This window comes from Lampris incognitus, chromosome 5 (genome assembly GCF_029633865.1).
Source record: "Lampris incognitus isolate fLamInc1 chromosome 5, fLamInc1.hap2, whole genome shotgun sequence".
NCBI classification, from domain to species: Eukaryota; Metazoa; Chordata; class Actinopteri; order Lampriformes; family Lampridae; genus Lampris; species Lampris incognitus.
The window spans coordinates 49,281,343-49,294,794 of record NC_079215.1 but is presented as its reverse complement, the minus strand read 5'-3'; the positions used below and the strand labels follow the sequence as shown (position 1 = coordinate 49,294,794).

Sequence of the window (13,452 nt, the reverse complement as noted above, 5' to 3'; positions counted from 1 at the left end):
TGTGCAAAGCTGGTAGAGACATACCCCAAAAGACTTGCAGCTGTAATTGCAGCAAAAGGCGGTTCTACAAAGTATTGACTCAGGGGGCTGAATACTTTTGCACACCGCACTTTTCAGTTTCTTATTTGTAAAAAAAAATTAAAATCATGTGTAATTTTCTTTGTACTTCACAATTGTGTGCCACTTTGTGTTGGTCTTTCACATAAAATTCCAATAAAATATATTTATGTTTGTGGTCGAAACGTGACAAAATGTGGAAAAGTTCAAGGGGTATGAATACTTTTGCAAGCCACTGTATATATGTTGCTGCAAACGGCATATTTGACAGGATATGACCTCTTTGTCGAGGAAAGAGGAACAATTTACTGAGAGAGGCCTTCGGTGTTCTCGTAAGAAAAAATGACAAATCACTACTAATAGACATGAGACAAAAATGTCTTTTCTCTTTTGTGTGTTTCAGGTTGGGTGGAGCGAGCCAACCTGTGTAACAGTTATCTGTGTGGGACAGTCTGCACACACATCACCCTGGTGGACACAAAACAGGAGGAAATATCTTTATTTCTGCTCACAACCCCTGCCCCCATACAGCCCCAATGAGGTCGTCTGCAAGTGCTAGTGTGCGTGTGTGTGTGTGTGTGTGTGTGTGTGTGTGTGTGTGTGTGTGTGTGTGTGTGTGCATGCATGTGTGTGTGTGTGTGTGTGTGTGTGTGTGTGCATGCATGTGTGTGTGTGTGTTCAGGGAGCTTCATTTGTATTCTAAGTCAAGCAGGCAGGCAGAGTTCTGGCAGGGCCCGGTACTGTGAAATGGGCTCTCCATGCAGTTCTGCCGCTGATTGGATCAGTCTAACCCACTCTACTTAGCAGACGGGAGCCCAAATCCCAGAGCCGCTGTGCCGTTCAGTGAAATCCTATTTCATTTCACAACTTTCACGGATAAAAGAGTGCGCGCATACGCCGTGCCAGCCCAGGACGCCACGCCACATTTATTTCCCGAAAGAGGAGTAGCGAGACAACAGCCGCGTACCTGCCGCATGGACCCACATAACGCGCACGCGCGCGCGCACACTCGCAAATGTAAATCACTCACACATAACATATACATTTTTTTACATGACCACGTGTGCCGTCCCTCCAAGCACACACCGACAAGTGCACGTACACACACCAGCGCACACACGTGCATGCCACTTGCGCCGACACACAGACACAAACCCCATAATAAGAGCCAGACATTGGCAGACCACACAGCCCTGAGTTGTGGTGAAAACAAAGGCTATTCATATCCCTTGCAATGAGAGGTCTGTATAGTTAACTCTCTCTCTCTCTCTCTCTCTCTCTCTCTCTCTCTCTCTCTCTCTCTTCTCCCTCTCTACCCCCATCACTCCCCCTCGGGTTTTTTTTATTACGGATAATCTGCGCCTGCAAACCTTCCATTTTTCTGCAATTGTGAGATTTCTAATCATCTTTATTAGCCCATAAACATGTATTTTTTTTCTTTTTCTTTTTACTACCCGGGCCTCCAGCATCTCAAAGGGGCACACTGTGCCCATTGTTAAGTTAGAGGAGGAGGATGATGCCAGGAGGGAGTGAGGGAGAGAGAGAGAGAGAGAGAGAGAGAGAGAGAGAGAGAGAGAGAGAGAGAGAGAGAGAGAGAGAGAGAGAGAGAGAGAGAGAGAGAGAGAGAGAGAGAGAGAGAGAGAGGTGCAGTGGCTTGTTGATAAGACCAGCAAAGCATTGTGGAACAGGGCAAAGCAGTAACGCAGAAGCACATATGGATGAACGTGAAGATGTGCACATACGAACATACATGACAACAAAAAAACACACATGCGCCCAAAGGGTGCCAGGCCACATGTGTTTCTTTGTAAAACGCTGCATCTGATTGGCTGGTGGGCCCAGTAATGGCCTGAATCCACCGCACCTGTCAGTGTGAGCCTGCTGACTACGACCAGACCATAATTCATCAGGTGTACTGGAGACGCTGCCATTGGCTGTCCTGGGGCAGAAACAGAGTCAGGTGCGAGAGCAAGCTCCGTCCGATTGGTTGAGCGAGGCCCAAAAGTCTCCGGGTGGGCAAGAGCTGTTTTCATTAGCCGCCACTGCCTCCTTTTACTGGCGAATGGGTGGATGCATGGCAATGGGACAAGGGGTTCTGCGGGGAGTGTGTGCATGTACTACTGGCATAAAGACCACGACGAAGGTAATGATACACAACGGCTGTAGAGAAGGTCTTCATCGACCAATCAAGTTTCTTTGTATATTTTGCAGACAGCAATAAATAGTATTAGTGGTCCCATGAGCTGACAAAGGTAGCTCTGTGAAGCTACACAACTGTTGTTGTTTTTTGGACCCCCCCCCAATTGTATCTGGCCAATTACCCCACTCTTCCGAACTGCTCCACCCTCTGCCGATCCAGGGAGGGCTGCAGACTACCACATGCCTCCTCCAATACATGCGGAGTCGCCAGCCGATTCTTTTCACCTGACCGTGAGGAGTTTCACCAGGGCGACTTACCGTGTGGGAGGATCACGCTACCCCCCCCAGTTCCCCCTCTCCCTCCCCGACAGGCACCCCGCCCGACCAGAGGAGGCGCTAGTGCAGTGACCAGGACACATACCCACGTCCAGCTTCCCACCCGCAGACACGGCCAATTGTGTCCGCGGGGAGGCCCGACCAAGCCGGAGGTAATGCGGGGATTTGAACCGTCGGGCCCCGCATGGGTAGGCAACGGAATAGACCGCCATGCCACCTGGACACCCTGAAACTACACAGCTGTGATAAGCTGTTTTCATTTCATATTAACCCCCCCCCCCCAACAATGAGCCATTTATATGCTCTTTTCTTCCTCATCAGCACAAGAAACAGGTGTTGATGAACCGCAATCCCATTGTGTTACAGTCGATAACATGGCGGTAATGAATAGGCTAAACTCTGAACCTGCCTCTGGGGAGACCAGAACATACTGGCTCCCTTTGTAGTAAACCCGAAAAAACACCATGCCCCCAAACACTCTCTCCTGCAGCAGTGTATGAATTATATATTGTACTATATATACAGAACATATGCCCAGCCCATATGGCCAGCCCTGAGCGAAAAAATCTCAAAGCCTTCCTTAATTAACATTTTAGAGGGAAGACTGAGGCGGGAGATACAGTCGGTGACCTATTTGGAGTCCGTTATCGCCCAATGCAAATGTGTTAATTGAGAAAGCTTTCCCCCACTCCAGCAAATAAGCGGGGAGATAGGGCGGATGTCTTTGTCTCGGGCCACCCGTCTAACGTACGGGCACAGGTTCTGTTTTGTGCCACGAGTCCATTAAATTGCTTTGCCGCCGCCTGCACTGACAAAAGGAGGATTTCTCTCTTTTCACTTGCTATTTTACACAGTCTCTCCTTGGCTCCCTCTCCGACTCACTCTCTGGTTATATGTTGTCGACCATATGGCCGAATTCTTTGGAGGTGAGATCTCCGAAAACCTGCTCGCACACTGGTGCACGCACACACACACACACACTCCCGAACGCACACATGCACACACTCTTGCATGCACACACCTCCACAGAGCCGTGCGTATGAAAGGCCCTGGTGGAAGAATTTATTGTCAGATGGCTTCATTTTAAAGCGTACCAATGGCAGCGTATCAATGATCCTCCCCTTAATGTCTCTCTCTCTTTTCTCCCTCTCGCACTCGCAAAAGCACAAACACGCACACAAACACGCACACAGGCAGCTTCGTGCAGATGAAAACACGCACAGGAGACGAACTGAAAGTCCACGATCCGCAAAGTCCCAGGCGTGCACAAACCGAGTAAGTGCTCTGCTCCTCTCTAAAAAACAAGCTCTTCCACCAACCACCACAGCCACCACCTCTCTGCCGGACCCTGTTGAACCACCACAGTCACCACCTCTCTGCCGGACCCTGTTGAACCACCACAGCCACCGCCTCTCTGCCGGACCCTGTTGAACCACCACAGCCACCGCCTCTCTGCCGGACCCTGTTGAACCACCACAGCCACCGCCTCTCTGCCGGACCCTGTTGAACCACCACAGCCACCACCTCTCTGCCGGACCCTGTTGAACCACCACAGCCACCGCCTCTCTGCCGGACCCTGTTGAACCACCACAGCCACCACCTCTCTGCCGGACCCTGTTGAACCACCACAGCCACCGCCTCTCTGCCGGACCCTGTTGAACCACCACAGCCACCGCCTCTCTGCCGGACCCTGTTGAACCACCACAGCCACCGCCTCTCTGCCGGACCCTGTTGAACCACCACATAGACCGCCTCCTCTGCCGGACCCTGTTGAACCACCACAGCCACCACCTCTCTGCCGGACCCTGTTAACCACCACAGCCACCACCTCTCTGCCCGACCCTGTTGAACCACCACAGCCACCGCCTCTCTGCCCGACCCTGTTGAACCACCACAGCCACCGCCTCTCTGACGGACCCTGTTGAACCACCACAGCCACCGCCTCTCTGCCGGACCCTGTTGAACCACCACAGCCACCGCCTCTCTGCCGGACCCTGTTGAACCACCACATAGACCGCCTCCTCTGCCGGACCCTGTTGAACCACCACAGCCACCACCTCTCTGCCGGACCCTGTTAACCACCACAGCCACCACCTCTCTGCCCGACCCTGTTGAACCACCACAGCCACCGCCTCTCTGCCCGACCCTGTTGAACCACCACAGCCACCGCCTCTCTGACGGACCCTGTTGAACCACCACAGCCACCGCCTCTCTGCCGGACCCTGTTGAACCACCACAGCCACCGCCTCTCTGCCGGACCCTGTTTAACCACCACGCTGTTTAAACACTGCCCTTGTTATGGTTTGTGTATGAATGTTTGTTACCGTGATTTGTTGGCTCGCTAAAAACCACCAAAGTGAAGGAACAAAATAAAAATGGGGTTGGGGGGGTGAGGTTGGGTGGGGGGTGTATGACAGTCAAGCCAACCCGTGTGAGATGGCATCCACTTCAAAGATGCCGGGCCACACCGGCGATCTGTTCTGAGCGAGTGAGGGTCCAATGAAAGGCTGAAATGGCCGTTGTGTGAGGCCTTGCCAGAGTTAGCTCAGAGAGTGATTTTTCATACTGCCTCCATGTGTGTGTGTGTGTGTGCGTGCGTGCATGCACGTGCATGGTGTGTGCATGTGCGTGCATGTTGTGTGCGTGCCTGTGTGTGAGGTTATAAAAAAGAAACAGAAAAAGGGCAAATTGGAAGAAGAAAAGATGTAAAATAAGAGAGAAACGATGGCTGTGCAGCGCGAGGCTAACTGTTCCACTGTGCTGGAGGGCCCCGAAAGTTTCCGAGGGGTCAGAAGTGAAGCCAAGACGGAGTGCTGAGGATTGTGTTTGGCGAAAGCGCGTAGTCGTGTTTTACACAATACTGAAGGGTGGAATTTGGATAAGGCCCACCGACGGAGGTTCTGGAGAGCGAACCTGACTGCAGATGAGGCAGGGGAGACGGGCACAGAATTTGAGGCGAGACTCAGTGGCTGGAAAATTCTCCACTATTTGGAACTGGACAATACACATTCACCCCCTCTAAACCACAAAAAAAAAAAAGAAAAAAAAGAAATTTAAATTAAAAAAAAAAATCATGATAAATGGGTTTTTTTAATGTGTGTTATTTTTTTGTTCACTGCCGAGTGCCAGACATTTGCTGATTGTGATCACTATCCGCCATAATAAGGAAACAAAATATTATTTTTGCAACTCCACCTTGACGAGAAATTGGTTGCATGGCTTTAAAAGCAATGTAACACACACAGAGTTCTGGGCTGTGGCGCTCGAATTCATAGAAGAAGAAGAAGAAGAAGAAGAAGAAGAAGAAGAAGAAGAAGAAGAAGAAGAAGAAGAAGAAGAAGAAGAAGAAGAAGAAGGCTTGCAGCTGGCTTTGTCTGAGAGCTTCTTTATTTTGATAATTAGTCATCCAATATTCTCCACCAATACTGTACTCCAACCTGCAGCTCACAGGGCAGGCTAGTGCCCACAGCAAATACAAAGACAACATATTTAGACATCTGATTAAGGTCACTAGGTGCGGCGCAATGGTAAAATTCTTTAAAAAAAATTTTTTTAAATAGTTCTCCAGAGTAATGTTAACTTGTGAAAAATGATTTTCGCTTTCTTCCAAATGTCTTTCTTTTTCTCCTCTACATATTCTGTTACAATCTAGCTGGGGGAACTATTAACCTGCCTGCCATGGAAAAAAAGGGGAGGTGAAAATAAATAAACAAATAAATAAATAACTATATGTGTGTGTGTGTGTGTGTGTGTGTGTGTGTGTGTGTGTGTGTGAGTGAAAATAAATAAATAAACACACACACACACACACACACATATATATATACATACATACACACACACACACACATATATATATATATAAGCTGCATCAATTTTAGCATTTTAGCATATGAAGAATATATGGGGTAGTATATCATATCTCACGTGGGGGGGGGGGGTTAATATGTTCCCCTTAACACCAAAAGGAGCCAGTCATCTAAATGCTAGTTAAATAAAACATGTGAAATCATCCGAAGTCATCGTTCCAGTTGATTTATGCAAATTCAGCCAGGTTACACATACATTTCAGTGTGTGTGTGTGTGTGTGTGTGTGTGTGTGTGTGTGTGTGCGCGCATGCATGTGTGCGCATGCATGTGTGTGCACGTGCACGTGGAGATGTGGAGACTGGTAAATTTATGAGCGTACCTCTGGAGCCACGCTAACCTAGCAGCTCTGTTCAGCACACAAACGGGAACAGGTTGGTACAGAACCCAAAACGTAGACGGCATGACACACCTCAACATTTAGTCAGCACGCTGCCCTGCCTGGCAGAAACTGATCTCGCTTGACAGGCTAGACCACAGGCTGCAGCTTTTGGTTAGTACCATACCAAATGGTAACGCTGCACTCTCTGGGACATGACATTAGGAAGCCAAGGCCACAGGACGAGTGTTCCAGCACAGATCCCTCGACAGTGTCACTGTCAAACCACACATACTTAAGGCCTGGTTGCACAGCTTTTGTGCCTTTTAACAATGAGGGTTCGGGTTGGTACAATCAACACTCTGTGTACCGGGCATGGAGTAATCCATGGGGAGAATGCTTGCGGTTATACTTCTAATACAGCAGACTTTACCACAACGACCAGAAAGCACTGAGTAAGGTTACAATATTCACACACACACACACACACACAGTAAAGAAGGAGGGTGAGTGAGTAGTGGGGCTGTTGACAATAGTTGAAGTTCCCTGCATGCTTGACTGAAAGTACACTGGGCTGAAATTAAGCACAAATTAAATATGCAATTCAATATTCCTTCCAGGCTCATCAACATTAAAAAGCCTTTGCCCCGAGCTAACTGAAATCTTCTGCGGCTGGGAGATCTGCTCGGCTACTCAGCAACAACCACAGCGTAACTTATCATAAATCATGCGGCCCTACTATCAACACGACACACTATCATGTGCCTTTGTCTGACAGCGCTTCCAAAAAACTGAGATCATTTATTTGAAAATTACACTTGAGAAAAGTGTGTGTGTGTATGTGTGTGGGGGAGGTATCAGTGTGTGTGTCTGTGTGCGTGTGTGAGATCGTTTTCTTGCTTGGCAACCCGACATCACAAACAGTCTTCCAGTTTACCTGACGTTCTGCATCGTTCAGCAGTCCCGGGTAAGTGAAATATTTTTGTTGCGTATCGTCCCAATAAAGCTAAAGCAAAACCACAAAAAAAAATCACAATAATCACATGACGCCCATATTCACCGCACACGAGTGTAGGGAGGGCGACTGAACGTTCAGGTTACACGGTGTGTTGACTTGTGTGGGGACAGACATTGAGCTAGTCTCACTGTGTGTCTCAGCCTGCATGACTTCACAGAGGAATGCACGCAGTCCAAAAATCACTCCGGCGGCGGGTTTTTAACCAAATATTAATAATCAATCCCTTTCGACGAGGGCCTGTTCGGGATGTTTTGGGGGCCACCAGCACGACGCGTGCTCCCCTTGAGGGACAGAAAACCTGCATCGGGCCATCATGTCTGTGCAGGGACAACCCCTCCAGCAGCTCCGCGGAGGCAACCACCATGCATGGCCTTCCTCCATCGCCGTCGCTTCATTAAGAAGCACTTGCAGCGAAGGAATCGTCTCCATTTCTGGAGGCCACGTGTCTCACTCTGTTGCCAGATGCTGAGGGTGTGGCGATCACCGAGACTCCTTATCGTCAATTTATGGCAAACATTTCACTGGTGTGTGCAAACAGCATCTTGCTGAATAAGGGCACGGGAGAGACGCGAGGCCGCAGCAAAACAGCTAAACTCAATGTTGGCGTCACTCCACAGCCCGGTAATATAAGATCAGCTCCTGCGTGAGTGGAAACATAATCACACTATAAAGGTAGAAGGAGCTGATATGAGTTGTAACGCGACGCCAAGACTGTGACTTTTGGTTTGGCTGTTGTATTTATTTATTTTTCTGATGCTGGCTGGTAAGCCTTAATACGGCAACGCTGCTCAGCAATACTACTGCGTTATAGCACCGAGTTATAATGCAAAAGCAAAAGCAAAATAATTTTGTTGAGAGGATTTTTCTTGATGCTATAATTTTGGAATCAAGATCACCCCCCCCCCACACACACACACACAGATACTGAGACACACACACACAGATACTGATAGACACACACACACACAGATACTGATAGACACACACACACACACACACACACACAGATACTGCACAGATACTGATAGACACACACACACACACACACACACACACACACATACTGATAGACACACACACACACACACACACACACACACACACACACACATACTGATAGACACACACACACACACACACACACACACACAGATACTGCACAGATATTGATAGCCACACACACACACACACGCACACACACACACACACACACACACACACACACACACACACACACCCAAGTATAAGAACGACAAATGAGTCTACTGGAGGTACACTGTATCTGTGATGGCTTACAAGCGTTCACAGCACAAAGGAAGTCTATTTGTAAGCCCACCTACACACACACACACACACACACACACACACACACACACACACACACACACACACACACACACACACACTCACTCACTCACACACACTCTCACACACACACACACACACACACACACACACACACACACACACACACACACACACACACACACACACACGCACACACACCCCTGTCGTCGCTGCAAGTGTCATCAGCTACGCAAGTCAAGTGCCCATTGATGAAAAGCAGCCATCTCAGCCCATGTATACAGACGGGGAGGAGAGCGAGACTGACGCGCTCGGCTACGGGCACCACGCGCGAGCCCAGCAAAAGGGCTTGAAGTGTCGGCCGCGGGGGTGATAATAACCCACACTGTCACGCGTAAAGCACGCTGCCCTGCTCTGTTTGATCTGAGGGGCAGAAAGGCGATCCTCCGCCATGCCAGCCGGCGTCTATGGAGCCGCATGCCTCTGCAGATAAATAAGGCTCATATATAGCGCGTCATTAGGTGTGTGTGTGTGTGTGTGTGTGTGTGGTGGGGGGGGGTCACAGTAGGCATGCGATGGATTTTATATTATTCTATAGCCGAGAATAAATAATAACCATGTTTGCTCTAGGTTCAGGAAAACGCAAATTACAAATGATAACAAATGTGGTCTCACGTGGTAGGCCATATTTATGCAATAAACCAGAAACAAAACAACAACAACAACAACAACAACGTAGGACCTGGTTGAAATAAAGTGCTGAGGTGTGGGGAGTGTTAGTTAACACACAAGGTGGGCGGCTAAGCCCGATAGATGCTTGTGACAGGATGTGACACGAGCAAAACAAGGCGAGGTAATTAGCAGCAGCATCTAAAAGTCTCCCTCTCTCTCTCGCGGACACGTTCAGAGTCAGGTGCGCTAGCTACGCTCGTCAATCAAGCTGCGCGAAGGTCAACCAATAAATTCAATAGAGCAAATGAAGTGCGCATATGTGTGCAGTGTGTAAGTCGTAGCGACTTCATCCCATGTGCATTCAGCAGAGTGTAACTATTGGGTTACATAGCACGTACCATTATAGCGCGGGGAAAGTTGCCAACACTCTCAATGCCCCATTTTCCTTTAAAAGTTCGGCTTCCAAAAAGTGAGAGAGAGGGAGCGCGGGTGAGAGAGCGCCGCTTGGGTTTTTTTTTCTCTCTCGCTGTTGCCGGAAGCAAAAAAGACCTTTAAACAAGTCGGCCTTAGGCCCAGGAAGAAGAAGAAGAGAAAAAAACGCTCTTTCAAAAGTGGGTCCACTCTGTAAAGGGCACCCACAGAGAGAGAGAGAAGAAGAAGAAGCCGGAGAAGAAGAAGAAGCTGGAGAAGAAGAGAAAAAAAAGAAGATGGAAAAAGACAGCTCAGGAGTCTCTCCGTCCTCCGATATTATTTCGGGTGTCTGGCTTCAGTTGCGTCCATTTCCAGCGCCGGCCCCAAAACAAGTTCGGGAGAGGTGTGCGGTCAAAGTCCCGCGTTTCGTCCCTCAGCGAAACTGTATACCAGCAGCCAAACTTGCCAAGTCGAGTGGGATATATAATACGCTAGCGATCTGGACAGGAGGGGGAGATTAAAAAACACACGCGCACACACACACACACACACACACACACACACACACACACACACACACACACACACACACACAAACAAAATCGATCACCAAACACGGGCGGGGAAAAAAAACAATGGACGGAAATGTGAGTTGAAGCAAGTTGGATTATATTATTTCTTCCGTACGCGGTCTGAACAGGCAGCTTCCAAAACGCGGCTCTCCCGCGCCGCGTGCTGTTCTATTTTAGCCTCCTCTCTCTCTCTCCCCCCCCCCCCCCTCTCTCTCTCTCGCTCTCTCTCTCTCGCTCTCTCTGTCCGCTTGTTGTTCCGCTCCGCTCTCACAATCGGGGACACCCCTGGTCCCCGGGCCACCGCCGCCGCCTCCTCCTCCTCCTCCTCTTCCTCGGAGCTGACGAGATGAAAGGACGCAGGTCCGCGTCCGGTTCCTCACACCGCGGCGGCGTCGCGGGTCGCAGGGTGGTGCCGAAACGGCAACTGCGTCGAGCGGCACATTGTCCTCCGCAGCGGATCTATGGAAAGCCGCAGCGTGCCCGGGCGCTGCGCGTAAAAGCGGGGGAAAGGCGAAGCCTCTCCGTTCGGTCCGACAGCGGCGAGAGGGGAGAGATAATATAATATACCCGCCCTCCCTCCCTCCCTCCCTCCCTCCACGAGTTAATAAAGAGCTCCCGGCGCCCTGTTAACACCGAAATAGTTGGGGGGTGAAAAAGAAATCGGGGACCTTTTTGATTACTAGAAAAATTGTGTGCGTGTGTGCGCGCGCGTGCGTGAGGTGTGTGTGTGTGTGAGTGGTGGTGGTGGTGGTGGTGGAGAAGGGGGTGGTGGTGGGGGGGGGCTGTTGCTTCAGCCGGCAGCGCTCGGCGGTGTCGGTGAATTATTAATAACGAGAGCGGTGCGCAGTCTGTCGCGGGGAGCGCGAGCGGCCAGGGGAGCAGCTGGGGGTTTAGCAGCATTAGCCGGGCTCGGCTAAATCACGGGCGGCGGGGATTAGCCCACAGCGCGGGGCTGCACCACTAACGCCTGCATTTCAGGGGTGGGGTGGGCGGGTGGGTGGGGGGTAAGACGGAGCGCGCATGGCACGGGTAGATTTAGGGGACGCATCAGGTTTAGCGAGGGGTTATTGCGCTAATAATGGGCTTTATTCCTCCTCACCGGCGGCATCGGCCATCGCAATAATGAAAGTTGGCAAAAGTCGACCGCGAGCGTTTGACGGCGCGTGTGAGGTGGTTGGTCCCGTTTGTTTACAACCGGCATGGCGTCCGCCACGCGTCACTCTTACAGCCAGGTGATCGGCAACAAATCTGTTTTTTTTTTAAAAGAAAAAAGTAAGTGGGAAGTTCTTTGCATAAAAAGGTCCCTCTTCTAGCCACCGTCTCTAAAGATGCAGCTATAGGTGAGAGGCCTTCATCAGCAAATTACCCTTCCCCATTCAATAGAATAAGAATCACAGGTGCGAAACCCACACATCTGTACACGATAAATATGTGTGGAGGCAAAAAAAAAATTGGGCTGAGGGGTTCAAAATGTCCTTTATGACCTTTACCTGAAAGGCTTTACTGGGGGGAGAGAGAGGAGTTCTCATTTCTTCTTACCAGATAATCTTCAACACCGTGTTAAAGGAAGGCCAGCAAAGGGCACCGTATCAAACACCACGGTGTCCGAAAAAAACAGGACATCCATTAAAAAAAGGTGACTTATGGTGCACCTTAAAAGAACTCTAACAATCCTAGACCACATGTTCAGAAAGCATGGGTCTGGGTTATATTTACTCAGCAACATCGAGTTAGTGTTTTTATATTTTGTTGCACAGATAAAACAACCACCAACAAACTTCAACAAAAAATAAATAATAATAATAATAATACTAATAATAATAATAAAATGATGCCAGATCGGTAGAATTTGGTGGTGTGGGTCTATCTCTTCTTCTCGGCGGGCTATAATAAACACAGGTGGATGTTTGTGTCCGTTCGTCTCGTGCTGTCTAATGTTCCAGTAGTTTATGTCTTATTATTGGTTAATCACATGTCTAATGACGTAATGACATTCCTCCAGCACATCAGGAGCAACACGACGCTTTATCAATAATTAAACGCTGACCTCCCAAACACATTTGGCCTCATCCATAATTCATTCATAATTGAACTGTGATTTAAGTTGTTATTTCAACCCAATTTGGATTATCCAGTTTAACACGGGCGAGTCTCGGGCGGGCGCGCGAGGCGCTTCGCGCGCGGCGAGGCCCGCGTGACGAGTCAGCGGCGGTCTCCTTTACCGTCCGCGGCGGCGGTGACGTCACCGTCCGCAGCGGCCTCGCTTAAAGCGTGGCTTTGACATGGTGAGTTCGATCAGGATCAGCCGGCAGACCAGACAGAACACACATCTAAGCTGAGAAGCCGACACAGAACCCCATTTCATCCCGCAGCGGTAGGACTGTAACCTGTTCACTGCCTGCTACAGCCTCTCAGCCCACTGGCCAAACACAACGAAACACCACTATAGTCTCTATTCTCAGATTCGTATCTTTTTTTGTTATGTATAAAAAAGGGGAACAATTGACCCGACTACATTTTGGTGCTACTTTCTTGGTGGTCCTGTGAAAAAAAGGGTAACTTCACCAAAACGTTTTTCTCTCTCTCTCTCCCTCTCTCTCTCTCTCTCTCTGTCCATTTAGTCTGAATATCTGTGGCCAAAACAGTTGTCCCACTATACTAGTCTATTATCTCTCCAGGTGCAAGCCACGGAGAGGCATTGTGAGCCAGAATATAGGCTGTTTAAAAGCAGGAGACCTTGTTCATTTCACACGAAA

The 13,452-nt window shown here is 49.4% G+C and overlaps 1 protein-coding gene across 5 annotated transcripts in view; it reads right to left on the bottom strand.

Annotated features, from left to right (window-relative positions):
• Positions 1-10,167, bottom strand: part of LOC130112475 (nuclear factor 1 X-type-like) — a 130,608-nt gene extending 120,441 nt beyond the window's left edge. For all 5 annotated transcript variants that reach the window (XM_056279828.1, XM_056279829.1, XM_056279833.1 and 2 more), the window contains exon 1: positions 10,112-10,167. In XM_056279828.1, coding sequence (XP_056135803.1) covers positions 10,112-10,114 — 3 coding nt within the window. In that variant the 5' untranslated portion in view covers positions 10,115-10,167. The remainder of the gene's footprint in view (positions 1-10,111) is intronic.
• Between the last annotated feature and the right edge of the window lie 3,285 nt (positions 10,168-13,452).